At 52.9% G+C, this 16,470-nt stretch overlaps 4 protein-coding genes across 4 annotated transcripts; 2 read left to right on the plus strand and 2 right to left on the minus strand.

Annotated features, from left to right (window-relative positions):
* Positions 1-1,200: 1,200 nt before the first annotated feature.
* Positions 1,201-4,271, plus strand: pigc (phosphatidylinositol N-acetylglucosaminyltransferase; the record flags this gene model as incomplete). The annotated part of the gene is made up of 4 exons (XM_025681328.1): positions 1,201-1,241; positions 1,303-2,159; positions 2,594-3,058; positions 3,112-4,271. 4 exons carry the CDS (start codon positions 1,201-1,203, stop codon positions 4,269-4,271), a joined length of 2,523 nt encoding a protein of 840 aa, XP_025537818.1.
* A 675-nt stretch (positions 4,272-4,946) lies between these two features.
* Positions 4,947-6,431, plus strand: BO79DRAFT_270017 (glycosyl hydrolase, family 18; the record flags this gene model as incomplete). Its single annotated transcript, XM_025687261.1, has 4 exons — positions 4,947-5,020; positions 5,094-5,386; positions 5,449-6,061; positions 6,119-6,431. The coding sequence occupies 4 exons, from the start codon at positions 4,947-4,949 to the stop codon at positions 6,429-6,431; spliced, it is 1,293 nt and encodes a 430-aa protein (XP_025537819.1).
* A 99-nt stretch (positions 6,432-6,530) lies between these two features.
* Positions 6,531-10,896, minus strand: BO79DRAFT_288806 (putative sensor histidine kinase/response regulator; the record flags this gene model as incomplete). Its single annotated transcript, XM_025688724.1, has 4 exons — positions 6,531-7,141; positions 7,201-8,948; positions 8,997-10,490; positions 10,558-10,896. Coding segments are annotated over 4 exons (3,886 nt in total), but the record flags the coding sequence as incomplete, so codon positions are not given.
* A 1,489-nt stretch (positions 10,897-12,385) lies between these two features.
* On the minus strand, positions 12,386-15,439 carry BO79DRAFT_198270 (putative MFS transporter). Its single transcript, XM_025681329.1, has 4 exons — positions 15,113-15,439; positions 14,780-15,030; positions 12,885-14,708; positions 12,386-12,821 (listed from the first exon to the last, which is right to left on the minus strand). The coding sequence occupies exons 2-4, from the start codon at positions 14,964-14,966 to the stop codon at positions 12,634-12,636; spliced, it is 2,199 nt and encodes a 732-aa protein (XP_025537821.1). The 5' UTR covers positions 14,967-15,030; positions 15,113-15,439; the 3' UTR covers positions 12,386-12,633.
* Between the last annotated feature and the right edge of the window lie 1,031 nt (positions 15,440-16,470).

Below are 16,470 nucleotides of genomic sequence, written 5' to 3' on the forward strand. Positions count from 1 at the left end.
TAAATGCGTTCCGGTTGAAGGATTGCATGTCTAGCCTGCCGATTCATCGGGCATCAAAACTAAAAGTAAAGTTCAAGCCAAACGGAGATAGCCCAATATTAGCCCGGGAGGAAACAGGTTTGACCATCAGTCGGTGGGCTTTGCCCACCCAACGCAGTGGTCAAGGAGAGGAGCAAACAACCATCCGTTCGTATTCTGCAGTGGCCAGATGCAGCCGGCCGCTAGATCTGCGTTTGGAAGGCTAAACAGAGTAGTCTAGAGTGTCTTGGCACGAATCTGTCTGCAATTGCACAGAAAGTGAAAATGTCCATGTTCGGATATTGTATCTGCTTTTGGACTTTGTGCGCGTGAGTCAAGTTGAGTATGTTAAAGTTTGATGGGGATGCGTGCATATTTTCCCCGGACTATCCATCCCGGGGTTATTATGGGCTGAAGAAGAAGTCCCGCAATGTGATAGGAGCATTCACTACTAGCTGCTTATCAGTTGAGGTGAGGCAAACTGTTCCATTGGTGGTTTCCAGAACGCGTCAGGAAATACCGTTTCATACCCCAGGGGGTAAAGTACGACGAAGCGTGCAGAGCAGTGGAATTCTTCACTCCTGATGCACTGAGCTGTCAGAATCTTCTCGGTGATCCACTCTATTGCATTTCACCGGTCTTCGATTTCACGTTGGAACTGTGCATGTGCATTGATTTCTAACGTCTGGACTCTGCTCTGTTGCACCCATATCTTCTGGAAACTGAGACATTGAGTGCAAGCTGCCTCACTTTGGTGCACTGAGTTGGTGGTTTCAATTGAATTGAGCTTTACACTTGTACGGAACAGTCCGAGCTTATCTACTAGATATTAGAAATGCTAATTGGGAAATGCTTCACTGGTCATACTCAGACTTCATACTATTGAATTGTGAGATTCCAACAACGGTGATTTGCGCGGGTGACAAGGCACCTACCAGAGAGTTTTGACAGACAAGCCACATTATGTTTAAGCAGCTTCTCTGGTATGAAAAATAACCTAACGAGAAGAAGTCCCACTGTCAGACGTCTTTAGAACTCTCTGAGCTAGGTATCATCAGCGGACGTGTCTTTGTTTAGCAAACGCGCCAATTCCTCCAGGAGTAAGTCAACTAAACGAAGCTCCTTCGAGCACGCACTCTTTACTTGCACTGACCCACGTTAACCCTCGCGTCCAGACTAAGTATGAATCCTGCAGACGGTGCCGTCATCTTCTGGAAGGAAAGGTAAGATCAATTGCTGCTTTCGGATACATGTTGGCTGACAACTCTCATGCGTCATTGCTAGGGTGAGGCGCGCCTCTCGTCACATCGTCCACACTGAGTCTGACGACGAAGAACAGAAGCCAACAGTCTCTGTCGATGGGTCTCAAGCAGGCGATAACGACGACCAGGCGGTGCACGTCAACCCGAAGCCAGAGCTGGGACCTGAAATTCCGTTTCCTAGTTACCTGATGACAATTTTGGAACATTGGCACGAAGAGAAGGGGAACGAATATCCAAGGTGCAAAGTCAGTGGACGTCTGGGATCGATGGTCTGGAAAGTGTTTGATCGGAAAGGCAATGAGCTCGAGCTGACATGGTACCTCGTCACTAAACCGCGCAAGTACTGTGTGCTCGTGCTACATGAGGCGAATGGCACAGCGAGATTCGTCTATTGTGATCCGCCTCATCGCACTGTCCATGGCACATACCTTAGGCCATGGTCTGGCGTCGATGATAAAGAGGAACTAGAACACTGCGCAGTCCGAGTGTTTAGCAGCGACCTGGAGGAAATCGAATACTCTTCGGAAGCCTGGGAACATTTAAAGGAGCTCCAGGAATCCTCCGGCGAGGATGTTAGCAGATCTCCTTCGATCACCCGTCGCAAGTCCCCAAAAGATAAGACAGCCAGAAGAAAATCAGTGGGGGCAAGTTGCTCAAAACGGTACTCTATGAGAGGTCGCGCACAGGAGAGCGAAGAGCATACGGAAGCGGACCCGTCATCTTCATCGGAAGCAGGTTCATCATCTGAAGAAGAGAAGTACGTGCCCTCGCCACCACACAAGCGGCACAAAACTACCGACACCAGCAATACAAGCAACACCACTGAGTCTATGAAGCCTAGCAAGGTTGTATTTCGCCTCGGGTCCCAGAGAGTCATCGGTGCGATACGCTATATTCCACTGGATGAATGTAGGTCGAGGAAGGAGCTATTTGATAAAGCCACGGCATTTTATCAAGCTTGCGATAGAGACGCTCAGGTCAAGATACTGGCATGTCAGATCTCGACACAGCGTGAACAACACTACCTGTTCGAAGACAGTGATGGAGAGTTTCGCCTTTTAGTTGAGCAGGCACTGGGCTTGGTGGACAACTTGAACCGGATTGTGATTGACGTTCTGCACGTGTTACAAGCATGAGTGGGAGTGTTGTCGAGACTGTTGTGTCGTATGCTATCATTCGAACAGATTGTGAAATATTTCTATCAAGATACATAATTTAATTGGCCATTTCTTTTCCAGTGTGCAATTCCATCTCAGAGACACGCATTCGTCCAGAGTAGTTAGTATAGCTGACTAATCACCACGTGGTTGCAGGCCTGAACTGGGATGTGATTCGCGTCACCGACCAGCGCAATTGTGTCTTCAGCGCCAACTATAAAACCATCACATCATGCTACAAGCATGAATCCCGCTGCTCCTCCATGCCTTCCCTGCCCGACTCGCCTCCTCCGGTTCCCCCCCCCGTTCCCGTCGAGACCCATCCGAACCGCACGGTTGGCGTGAAGCCTACCGCCGCGCAACGAGATCTCCCGGATCCCAACCGGCTGGCCCCTGAAGATGCATATTACACCTCGTCCCTGCCTCGGGCTCGGCCGACCCAGACAGGGTACGATGATTCTCTCCGAGTGCTGAATGGCAATTCGGGCACTGCTGCCTCCGTGGCAGCCCTGCGACCGCCGCCCGCGGTCCCAGGAGTAGGGAGTCGCAAGGTGCGCGGGACCAGCAGACGGAGACGACGAAAGGGTGCATGGAAGAAGCTGCTGTGGGTGAAACAATCATGTGCGCTTCATACCCACCCCGAAACACACGACAGGAAATACTGACGATCCCAGACCCGGACAACTACACTGATACCGAGACGTTCCTTGACCACCTCCAGCGGAATCCCCGAGTGCGGCCCTACGATTTCTGGCCGCTAGTGGCCGACTCCACGGTCATTGTACAACATGTTAGCTCTGTGGCTATATTTGTGTGTTGCTTTGTCGGCATTGTTCAGGGCCGCGTAAGCCCAGTCTCTGTGGTCTGCTGGGGAAGTGTCGGGACAGCGTTGGGATGGATCTTTTGGGACTCGTGGATATTGAGAGAGCATGTGGAAAATGCGCATGTGGCGGAGCGGTCACTGGAGGGTGACGATGGCTCCAGTTCTAGCTCCATGACCAGCTCTGTCAATCCGTCTGGCACTAGCTCGCGAGCCAATGGCCAGAAGGAGAACCAAGTGCATGGCCTGGGGTTGAACATGGCGCAGGGCGAGTCAAGTGAACTGCTCCGGCGGCACAGCACGGGGTATGTGAGTGATGCCTACGGGGCACAGGAGCCCGCATCGCCTACGCCTGGGCCTGCGAACGGGGCCCTGGGTGGCGGTTCTGGTTCTCAGGAGTCGGACTACTTGTCGATGTTTTCTTCGCGGAATCGGCAGCGGCTGTCCACTGTGAAATCGGCGTTTTTGATCTACTTCGCGCTGCTCGGGCTTAGCCCGATCCTCAAGTCTCTTACCAAATCTACGGCGAGTGACTCGATCTGGGCCATGAGTTGCTGGCTACTGATCATGAATATCTTCTCCTTTGACTATGGAAGTGGGGAGGGCGCAGGCGCCACCAAGTTCCCGGCTTCTTTGTCCACTAATGCAGCGGTGATGGCCTCGACTGTGTTGGCGTCGCGCCTACCTTCTACCACACATGTGTTCAGCCTGATGCTGTTCTCAATTGAGGTGTTTGGGCTCTTCCCCATTTTTCGCCGGCAGCTGCGTCATGTGTCATGGACTGGGCATGTACTGCTGACCTTGGCTCTGGTCGGGGTTGCTGGCGGCGCGGTAGGGATCACCCTGCGTGGAGGATGGATGGCGGCGGTGGTTGGCTCGATCCTGGGGAGCATCCTAACGGCGCTGGCCATGGGGGGATGTAGCTGGTGGCTCATCAGCTTACAGAAGTATAAGAATGTGGTGACAGGGCCATGGGACCCTGCGCGGCCGATCATCCGGCGGCATTGGGATTAGCTGTACGCTTTCTCGGCTTTATATTTCATTTAGAAGATACCCTACAGTCTAAATTCAGACTTGTCTAGCGCTAATAATGAAGTTTAACATTGACACCCTCCTTTGCACGATTCAGCTCAAATTAGAAATAAGACACAACCTCTGATTGACAAATAGATGTAGCTTTTGGTGTCTCATCCGCCAATGCAGCCCAGCCAGCCGGTCACAATCCCACCAAGGCCCCAACATGCCGGAATGTTGTTTGGTATGTTTGTTGCCTTTCGTGGCAATTCTCGATCGCAGCTTCCCCAATCGCCATGTTGTATGTCTCAGCAAGTCACACTACCCTCATTCAAGCTATGCTATAACTGGAAACTAGTATTTCTGCAGCCACGGACATACCTGGCCTCCATCTCCGCGATCGAGCATCCACCCGGCATCTCCTCCAGAATGTTGCGGCGATGACCCCAGACTGATCGGAATGGTAGGAGTCGCCTTTTGTCCCTCATAACGGCAGGCTCCGTTCAATAGGCAGCGAATGGTGATACAAGAGGTACATACATATTTAGCACCACAGCCCGGAGTGACTCAAAAGAACGCGCACCACCACCACCACCATATATACCTCTGCTTGCTGTCTCCGGGTGGAACAACACAGAACAGACCCAGAGGATCAACGTATCAACAATCAGCAATATGAGAATAATCGCCCTTGGCCTGATGGGCCTACAGTGCGTGGCGAGCATGCGGTTCGCCATGTACGTCGATGAGTGAGTACCAAAAACATCCTCCTCATCCTACCTCTTTCTATACGCATCTAACAAAACTGGGGAATTAATCTAGGTACCACACAAGTGGCCTCCCTGGCTCCAACCAAACTCAAGGCATCACGCACGCTATCATGGCTTTCGCCCAGTCCACGCTCTTCAACTCCAACTCTCCTCCACAATTTACCCCCTTCGAGTCTGTCTCCACCATGCGCAGTCGCTTCAGCCCGGGGACTAAGCTCATGATCGCTATCGGCGGATGGGGCGATAGCTCGGGGTTCTCAACGGCCGCGAAAGATGAGACTTCTCGCAACCAGTATGCGAAGAACGTAGCGACTATGGTGAACCAGCTTGGTTTCGATGGTGTTGGTATGTCTCCATACTCTTCCTCGCTATCTTGTCCCGCAACTAGTATTGACCGAAATGTATAGACATTGATTGGGAATACCCCGGCGGTAACGGCCAAGACTACAAGACAACACCGAACAGTGCTAAAGTATCTGAAATCACCACCTATCCCTTATTCCTCCAAGCGCTACGAAGTGCCCTTGGCCCCAACAAACTTCTCTCTATTGCGGTCCCCGGCAAGAAGGAAGATATGATCGCCTTCACCAACACCACAGGCCCGCAGATCTGGCCCTCGGTCGATATGGTGAACATCATGTCGTACGATCTCATGAACCGCCGGAATAACGTCACAATGCACCATACCTCTGTTGTGGATTCGTTCAATACCGTGCAGGCGTATCGGGATATTGGCCTCCCTGGTAATAAGACAAACCTGGGAATGGCGTATTATGCGAAGTGGTTTGAGACTGATCCCAATGATGAGAAGGAATGTGAGGATCAGCCGATTGGGTGCAAGGTTGTCGTTATGGAGAACGCAGATGGGAGCGATAATGGAAAAAGCGGGAGTTTGACGTTTGAAAAAAGTGTTATGAGTGCGCCTCCGACTAACCTGAAGACGAGTGTGGATGGCACCTGCGGGTTTGATAAGGGGACGAAGTGTCCCTCTGGAAGTTGTTGCAGTCAGTACGGAAACTGGTATGTCAACCCCGCCTATCCTCCATGCGAATGTATGCTAATATGTGGTGGATATAGCGGAACAACCGACGACTTCTGCCAAGCAGGCTGTCTATCTGACTATGGAACATGCAAAGGCATCTCAATCACGGATTCATGGCGGCGCGCGCAAGAAAACGCCAAACTGGACGATGTCATGGGTGGAGAGTACTACTTTGATGACGAGGTCAATGTGTTCTGGACATGGGATACGGCAGACATGATTGCACGCAAGTTCACCGACATCGTGGATAAGCTGGGACTCGGGGGTGTTATGGCATGGAGTTTGGGCGAGGATACATTGGCATGGGAGCACTTGGGAGCCATGCAGAAGGGTGTTGCCTCCAGGTAGTAGTAGAATTATCTCTTCAGCAGAGCATCGGGAGATGGACGGAGTGTCCAGTAACTTTGGAGTTGAAGGGAGTAGTTTATTTGATAGTAGTATTGAATGGACCGCATATGCATATGCCCTTTTTATATCCGCTCACTCGCAGTAGTAGCAGTAGTAGTAGTATGTATATCATGCAAAATGTCCAGCACATATCATGCCATCCCCCATCATCCCAGAAAGAAACCATGCATGCATGCAAGATGATGCCATATATGGAACACCCAAAAACGCCATAAACAACCAGGGTATCACTCATGCCTCATGTCCCGTATACGGAGTAATCCCAAACAGACAAATAACACTAAAAAGCAAACCGGGGAATAAAGGCAACAGAGGAAAAGGAAATAAAAGAACAACCACAGCACATCAACTAGATGCCAACCCCTGCTGCTGCACCTGTCCCTGTCCCTGTCCCTGTCCGGACAAAGATATCCGATCGTCTAGCCCCCTTTCCTCCCACTCTGTTAATAAGCGCGACACCTCCTTGAATGATACGGGCTTGGTAAGGAACAGGTTCACGCCCGAGGTTAAGGCCTCGGATTCATCGCGCGAGCTGCTCAATCCCGTCAATGCGATGATAACGGCTGGTTTGCATGTTGCGCCGCGCTCTTTTTCGAGGGCGCGGATGGCGCGAGTGGCTTCGAAGCCGTTCATTACGGGCATGGACATGTCTGTAGTGATTTTGTTAGGATGTTTGAATGGTAGTTGTAGGGTGTTGGTGAGGACTAACCCATAAAGATAATGTCGTAGCTATGTTGGGCCCGTTCGACTGCGTCGACAGCTAATTTGCCGTTCTCGGCGGAGTCGAGGGCTGCAAGGTGCCGCTTTTTCATGAATGTGAGCATCAGGTTCAGGTTGATGCTGTTGTCGTCGACTACGAGGACGCGGGCGCGTCGCTCGTTTTCGATTTGTGTTACAATGGGTTGTTTGAAGGGTGATGGGGCGCGGATCGGGAGAGGTGAGTTGATGGTATATAGAGGTGCATCCATGCCGTCGGAGTCTTGCGAGCGAGGATACTCAGCTGATGAGGTGGAGCCGGAGCTGATGGTCATCTCTGGGGCGAGCTCGGAGGTGTCGGTTGTGATTTCGAATAGTCTCTCTCCGGGTGAAAGGTCGCTCCCGGAGGAAATGGTAGTCTGGCGTGGCCGTTCGGGGAGCTCGAGGGTGTGTGGTGCGGTGTTGCTACTATGCGTATCGAGACATCTGCGGATGCTGCGAGCGAGTTTGTGTGGTCCACATGGGCGGCGAACGATGTTGACCACATTCGCCAAGGATGCCCATTGCGAACGCGCGGTCGTGTAGTCGACGGATTTGTTGCAGAGGATCAAGAGCGAAGGGAGAGTCGCGTCGCCGGTTGGCCTCAGACCGTCCAATAAGCTCTGCTCCTCCGCCAGAATGACGTCCACAGGCGTGCCCGACGGCCATGAAACAAGCTCGAGGCCATACCAGTCGATCAAGTATCGCGAGTAGATGGACCACAAAGGATGGGAGGCAGCGTCGGCGGGATCCACGCCAAGGATGGCGGCGCGTCGACCAACATGGGCCTCGCGCAGCAGACGGCATTCGGTTAACATCTCCTGCTCCCTCGTAGATGGCGACACGGGACGGATAGGTTCTTCCAACTCCAGCTCCGGACCAGGTCGTACGAGAGGCAACGAGACCTTGACGATAGTTCCCTCGCCCGGCCGGCTGTGGATGTTGATGCTGCCCTTCAGAGCCTTGACGAGACTTCTCACGATTGACAGACCCAGGCCTGTACCGACTGCAAGCGTGTCCTCCTGGGCGAACGGCGTGTACAGGCGGCCTCGTAGGAACTCCTCCGAGATACCCTTGCCGGTGTCCGACACCGTCAAAGTCACTAATTCTTCGACACCGTTCCGACGCACGCGGCCCTCGGACGCCTCTGTAACTTCCAAGTGCAGCGACACGCGACCACTGTGCGTGTACTTCATGGCGTTGCCAAAGACGTTCATAACAATACGTCGCAGAGCTCCGGGCTGCGTTTGATAGACCCAGTCATTGTGTGCAATGTCCATGACCACCTCAACTGCAGAACCGGGTTTCGGTTTCGTTTCCTTGTCGGGCTGGATCTGGCCCTGCTGAGCAAGCGGCAGGACAACAGGCTGATCGTAAGGGGCTGCGGATCGTTGACCATATGCATGACCCAGACACACGCCTTCCACCACCTCTTCTGCCAGAAGGGCCAAGTCGGTCGCCACGTAGGTGTCCAAGTGGGCAGAAAACCGGTCCATGCCCTTGACGTCTGTGGACGACGTCTTGTTCCGCTTCAGGCTGCGATAAGTTCGTTCCAAGGATACGATCTTGCTAAAATCAAGTACCTGGTTCATTGTATCCAGCAAGGTGCGCCCACAGGCATTGACGGTCTCCAGGAGAGACCCCTGGAATTCATCCAGGTTCGTCCCATTCAAAAACTCGGCGGCCGCCAAGATACCGTGCAGCGGACTGCGCAACTCGTGTCTGAACAAGGTTAGTATTTAGTGAGACATACGAGAGAACCCGACTTACGAGATACTGCCAATGAAGTCGCCCTTTTGCCGGTCGGAGATGAGGGACTCGACCCGGTTGCACTCGGCCATTATGGAGGAACCAAATCCCAAAATTGAACTGAGTTCCACGGACGAGCTGAAGACGCGCGTCTCCTCCGTATTCCAGCAGAAACACCCGGCGAACCACTGTGAGTTGGCGGAATTCCATAGCGGCACGAAGAGAACCTGAGTCGCATTGGGAAAGTAGAGGTTAAGCATGGAGTTCTCCACGGATTTCCACTTCTTCGATCCACCCTTGCCAATCTCCGGCCCCTTTGGCGCACGCGATCGACTCTGTCGAGGAGTCTCATCGTCGGAGCTGGAAATCATACCGTCTCGATGAAACGACCACAACTTCCCCTTGCTGTAGCGTCGCAGGAGCTGATGCAGAAACGTGTTGTCGAGATTCGCGGCAGGATAGAGCACCTTGGAGCCTGGGCCCGGCGCAAACGGCTCATCATTGGTAGAAATCGCCAACACCGGTGCAGGAGTGTTGCCCTCTACAGAGCCATCGCTGCCAGTGTCCGTGTCCAGCATCGGACTGTTGCTGTTCTCCACGAAGATAACACCTCCATCGGAACCCAGTTCTAGACTCTCCCGAATCAGGTTTGCGGCTCGTCGGAACGCCCAAGTGTGTCCCTGCGACTCGTCCACCCCCTTCAATTCCTTCTGGCGGTTACCGGACCACCAGTCTGGTAGTGGCGTGTCAGGACCCGACGACACTGCTTGATCGGCTTTATAGTCCGATGCAGAGCTAAATGAACGGGCGTCGGTGCTGTGGGAGCGTCTCGATGGCATATCGAAGCTGTTGAAGGAGCCCACGGACAAGTGATTGGCTCTTTGGCTCGAGGATGGTGGGGTGCTGGGTGCAGCGGCAGAGCTGCCAGCTAATGACGGATGAGAGGCATCGACGAAGCTGGAGCTGCCCTCGACAAAGCAGCTGAGACCGCGCGACAATCGAGTTGCACGACGACCTTCTGACGCCTGGCGGCTGACCTTTAAATAATCCATGATCAAGTCTGCCAACGACCCAAGGGTCTCTTTCTCCACGTCATTCAACCCATTGTGTGGTTTGGTATCCAGAACGAAAAAGCAACCGATGTTGATGTTGGTGTGGGTTGTCAAGGGCGTTCCGGCATAGAAACGAAAACCTGGCTCGCCCTGCACGAATTGAAGTCGCTTGTAGCGATCATCCTCGCGCAGGTCGTCGATCACCAGGAAGCTGTGTTGACCTTTTTCTCGGTTGTTGGGCGGGAGCGCAACAGTAGCCTGCAACGAAGGACGCAATACTTTGTTGAGTAACCGATCTACGAACTTCTCTGACGAGTTGGTACCTACCTTACACATACTCCAGGCGTTGGTGGACATGGACGAGCAGCCATTCCAGATGCCATCGCCAGCGGACTCGTAATCACTGACTTTGCCAGTGCGAGTGCTTTGAGCGAGAATAAATTGCGACTGACGATCTGACACACTTACATACCCATTGAGTCAGCACGGCAAGGGCGAAAAAATGTCGAAGAGATGCACTGGTATCGTACCTAATCAACACGCGCTCAACATTGAGACGCAAAGCTGCCAGCTGCGCGAAAGATGTTAGAGTCGCATTAGGGTCACCCAAGACCAAGGCCTCGGGCACTAGCCCCGTCGAGGCTGGCCCGATGGCGGGACCAGACTGCGATTGCGAGCATAGCGATGGGGATGGCGGCGGAAAAGAAGGATCAAGGATAGTGGGTGGTGGTGCGTCGTCGGACGAGATACTCTGATAGCGCTCCTGATAACTGGCTGTCCGTTCGGGGCGGAAATAGCGATATAGCTCGCGCACCCTCCGGCCAGTGCTATGATCATCGTCCCTCGGAGGAGAGGAAGCGAGCTCCATGGTGGGGGGGGGGGAGATGGGGAAGGAGGATAGAGGGACGAGAGGAGGGGGGAGAGAGAGAGAGAGAGAATCAAGTTTAGAAGGGGAGTAGTTCAAGCGATGGCGTCGATTGCCTTACGCATCCATCCTGGCCTGGGTGGGGACTAGTAGATGGTGGCTGGCCCGATTGAAATAGAGTGTGGCAAAAAAATGCTGGCGGGGGCTGAGAGGAAGGAAGGGAGAAAGAACTGCTGATGGAAGGGAGAGAGAGAGAGAAAGGATGAAGAGAGATCAGGAAGAAGCAGCAGCAGCAAGAGGAAAAAGCAAGAGAAGGGGAAAAGGAAGAAAAAGAGAGAAGAAAGCTCTGAAACAAGGTTGGAAAGCGAGCTGTTTAATATCAAGGACTGCGTGCAGGAAGAGGGCGAAAGTGCGTCTGTAGTCGAGCAGAGCCAGTATTGGAAGTACTAGTAGATGGCAGCCGTGGGAAGTCGGATTTCCGGCCCACGCTTATTCCACGGCAGACAGGCACAAATTCAACTAATTTTTTGGGGGTTGCGTCGTCAGTCAGTGCTCAGTACCTGGGAGTCATCCCGTGGCAACCGAGAAAGAGAGTAAAAGGTGGCAAGCGAAAAAGAAGGTATTGGCAGACTGGATCAGAATGATGGACGAATGCCCCGACGAATGGGATGGCGTGGGACCTCCAGTGAATCGGGATGCCAACTCCACCAGGTACCCAAAGTATCGAATTGTCTAATCATACAACTTGCTTTGCTTGCGTTCCTTTGGTTCCAAGTAATCCCGTAACCGAGGGTCTCCCTTCCGCGCCGTGATTCAAAACACATTTCAGATTGATTTCAGCCTGTTGAATTCCATTCGTGATTGGCCAGTCACTACATCACAATACCGGTTTTGCTGTTTGGCGCTAGGCTCAATTCAGTTGATCAAGGGGTCTGTTGTGGATCCTCATTGGTTCTAAATCCCCGTTTCCGGGCTGGCAAGCCACCAGTCAGGGGCCAGTCTGGCCCGCATTGGTCCATTCCTCAGGTGTCGAGGTACTACTTCCTGTCTATCAGGCTATCTATCTTGTGCGGATTTGCTCAGCCGCTGCAGCACATCGACACACTAATGAGATGGCAAATTGAATAAGGCAGTCACTAGTAAGGCCCCATCTGCTCTCTGACGTCGTGGGGCGCATCATGATCGACATGGGCTGCAGCTGATGCCCGTTCAGCCGCCATTCAACTGGCGGGCCATGCAATGGCGGTGACTAAGCGGTCTAGAATCCGGATTGGGCGGGGAGATTTGTGGCTTGCTTAACCGGGTTTAGATACTGTGGATGGGTACTTGAGATCCTTACTTTGGGATGGGGACGGGATATTAATTGAAATTAATTTGGTGACTGTTGGGATGTGTAGGGGTGGCTGTGTGGGTGGCCCGGGACATATGCACACACACTCACACCACTCTTCATATTCATGAAAGAGATGACTTGCAGGGCACAATTACTCATTGTGGATGCTGTATGACATTCCGCCCTCTCTCCCTCCCTTGACATCAGCCCCAGCACCCCCCGCAGGGCTTGCTCCCACAATCGAATGGGGCTCGATGGCGATATGACAGCTCCAATCGTCAGCAAATAGTCAACTATATGTACGATCTAATATAGATAGGTATCATGATACAGCCCAGATCTACACCCAAAATCAAGAATCATCCGATCCGTCCCTCCAATAGGGTCCCGGCCCGGCCACTCGGCCCTCTAGAATCGTTCCATCAGGCGCATCCGAACCGTCCACATCCGGGCCCGTTTGCCATAAATGTACATGGGAATTGAAAACAATAGACAGCCCAGCTGGATCACTCCCAGCGCGATAAACACCAACCGGGAGCCCTCCGCATCCAGCCAGTCAACAATGAACAGCGAAAAGATCAGCCCATGGAAAACATCTGCATCCATCGTTAGTTTGCGGATCCACATCACTCGGGAATGCTATGTTTGGTGCAACTTACTCTTACTCCAGTTCAATGTCACCAGTGCCTCCCCTGCATATTGGCGGTAGCTGTCGACGCAAAAGGTGATGGATGTCGTGCTTCCCAGGCAGCATCCAAATGAGATAATGCCGAAAAATATGGTGGGCACAATCCAAGCATCCTTCTCCTGCGCACTCCAACCGAATCCCATCAGTCCAATGGTGGTCGAAATGGCAATGGGGATGGCCATCACCAGCCGGAACTCCGGCTCGTAGACGCCCCCGTTGCGTCGTGTCATATATTGCACAATAATGTCAGACACTTTACCAGCAACAGCGGTACCCAGCAAGCCGCCCACGAAGGGCGAGATGTAGATGAGACCAGTCTGCAGTGCGGTGAAGTTGTAAGTGTCTCGCTGCTCATAAATTGTAGCAACCGACTCGGACAGCACGATGAGCCAGCCGACAGACAAAGCATACACTACAGTCGACCACAGCACAGAGGGATAAGCAAAGAGAATGAATGGCCGCACCGCGACGCGTAGCCAGTTATCGTGAGCAATCCGGCCATTCCACGGGCGGAGATAATACGTAAACGGGATGGGCGGCTGATCCCGGAGTCGGTTGGTGTACTGAGCCGCCGACGTGATCGGCGGACCCGGGTCCAGCGACTCACTGCGAGTTGGGGAGATCGCCGCTTCCCGAGCAGCTTCAAGATCATGGGGGTGAATGTGCGCCAATGGCGGAGGATGAAGGAGCCCATCCGCCTTCTCAGGGTCTTCGCTTGGCGTCGACTCAGTGGCAGGACGCTCTGGTGTTAACGATATAGGATCCTGGCCAGTCGGCTCCTCTATCTTCTCAGAGATGGTCTCTGGTTCCTCGTCATGGTCATCCACAAACCCAACATGACCCTTCTTGGACTTCTTCGGCTCTAGAGAGCTGGGGTCATCATCCGGTGGATTCTCCTCCAGGCGATGAGCGTGAGGCGGTCGACCCCGCAATCCATGGGACACAATGTTCGACACGCTACGGTAAAAGCTGGGACGCTTGTGAGCCTTTCGTGGCCGAGGTGTGCGATCCCAGAATGTCTCGGGGACAAAGAAGAAAAGAAGGGCGAGGCAAGCGCCAACGACGATAGCAACAATCCAGAAAACCCAGCGCCACCCCAGACTCCCGATGATAGCTGCACTCACTAGGGGAATCAAGTTCTTGCCTCCTAGGAGCAGGAGGGTATATATACCGACCCGGTACGCCCGTTCGTGCAGGAAGTAGATCTCAGCAATAGTGGCAGAGGGGAGGCACTCGACCGGGCTTACTGCAATGCCCTGGAAGATACGAGCGATGACCAAGCTGGGGTAGTTTGGTGACAGTGCACACCAGACCGCCGAAATAATGAAAAGGGTCGCTCCGAGAAGATATACCGGCCGCTTTCCATACAGAATAGCTGTAGGAGACATGATCACGGACCCAATCCCAAGACCCAACATGTACAACCCCGTCGTATATGCGACCTTCTGGGTGGTCACCTCATACGCAGCAGCTACCTGACTGAAACCGGCGGCCAAAATTGGGGTCATACCGCCTCCCATCAGGCAATAGAACCCCAACGACACCAGAGCTGCATCTCGTCGCCATACAGGCCAATTGAGAGGATCGTTCATGGAGTCATCGGGTTGAGGGTCCAACACTATGTTGCCATCCGGTGTTTTCTTTTTCTGCTGGCGCACACGAGAGGCACGGGAAGCACGAGAAGAGGAACGGGACGGTGGATAAGGCGATGGCAGCGACGAATGCGATTCGCGGTGCGGTTGATGTTCCAGACCGAGAGGCTCATTGCGATTTGACGAGAGTAGAAGAACGGTCCCTAAATTCGCATGTGAATGTCAGCAAGATCATACTCAAAGGCCAATTATTGTTCCTACAGCTGCAACATACCAGGCACTTCATCCGTCTCCTTGTCACTTAGAATACCCAGAGTCCTTTTGGGGCGATAAGGGCTTTGACCCGTGGTAATGGCGGGCGTTTCAGGGGCATTAGACCCCCGCAGCCGTTTCCACCAGCTTCTAGCTGGGTTCGACTGCTGTGCGGGGGACGCCGTGGCAGGCTCTTCTCCGGTCGCCATTGCAGTGGAATCAAAGCAACGGTTCGGGGAAGGGGTCCCGCAATTGGTAAATCGAAGCTAGTATCTGCAAGTAGCGTCTAGTTAGCTAGGACCCTGGCGATAGCTTGGGAGGGTAGAGGAGAGGATATTTTAAGGGTAGCACGAACATGCGTTGTGGATTTCTAACCACACAGACGAAATAATGTACACACAAAGAGAGCAGAAAGACTGAACAGGCCACTTGTTGATCGAACGATGGTCAAGCAACCCGAGAATGATATAGTATCTCCACACCTCGAAGCGACTAAACACGATCACGGCCTGCGACGGAAAAGCAGAACCGGCAACTGCGCAGGCTCAGCAGGCAACATGGTGTGGGAGGAAGGAAGCCATATATATCCTCAAGGTGCACGAAGAGCTAGGGAAAAAAGGAAGGAATAAAAAAAAAAGGAAGAAAGCCCAAACAAACAATGATATGAATGATAAAAAGAAACACAGCGTCGAATCAGTCGGTGAGGATGGTGGGCGGGGGATCACGCGGCTGAGTGGACGATGGCGTTTTGAGATTTTTAGGATTTGGGGGGGGGAAAAGATTCGAAGGCGATTCCCGATAAGAACCACCCTCCATTTTAGTTTTTTTTTAGGTTAGTTCAAGTCAGTTGTGGTTGCTGCTAAGCTGAGAACGGGGTGTCAATTCAATGTCATTCTTTGATTGCACCGCAGCGGTACCGGATGGGTACCTCACTGCTCCACCCCACACCCGCGGTAAGACAAAGTACCTCTGGCGTCTCCCAATGGGCATCCTCGCTGGCTCAAGATTGACCAGATTTAAACTCCCCGATCGACAAGCCGGACATGCATGGGCTCACATGGGAGGTCTTTAAACCACCAGCGCATAGCTGTTTGACTCAGGCCGCTTCACTAAGGGAGATAGCTAATTCTTAATTTTTCGTAAAATGTAAAATGGTGACGAAATAAGCTACCTGGGAGTGGTTGGACTAGGAAACTTTCAACCCCTCCGGAACCGTGAAAATGGGCGATGGCTGAGCATTCCCATCTTTTTCCCATCTTTTGGGGGAGGCGAAACACATGCGGTCGGGGATGCACGTGGCCTGCTTAGCTGCCAAGCACGAGACGGTCCGTCTGTATGTCGACACCATGTAAGAAGCAAGCACGCACGACGTGGTGACTCAAATACCCAATTCCAATTCTCCGTGAGATAAGAATTCTCTTTCTACTTCTTCACCCATACTCCCCCCTTTTTTGGCTGCATTTTGTGGCTTTCTTTCGCCGGCTTCTGGCGTGTTTCACCCATTGACTGACCGTTTGTTGCTTTGTTGCTTTGGTGGGGTCTATTTCACGAGGCGATCCTTCCAAGGGATCATCGGGCGCGCCAGTAGCTCATCATCTGATATGTCATTCTGGAATTGAACGACAACTGGCTTGCAAGCAGCAACCAGGTTAATGCTGCAGCGGACTTTGTAGGGTGGGGTAAGCCTAAGCTTGGTGTTGCAAACCAGACCGG

Source organism: Aspergillus costaricaensis (assembly GCF_003184835.1).
Source record: "Aspergillus costaricaensis CBS 115574 unplaced genomic scaffold BO79scaffold_23, whole genome shotgun sequence".
Taxonomy (NCBI): domain Eukaryota; kingdom Fungi; phylum Ascomycota; class Eurotiomycetes; order Eurotiales; family Aspergillaceae; genus Aspergillus; species Aspergillus costaricensis.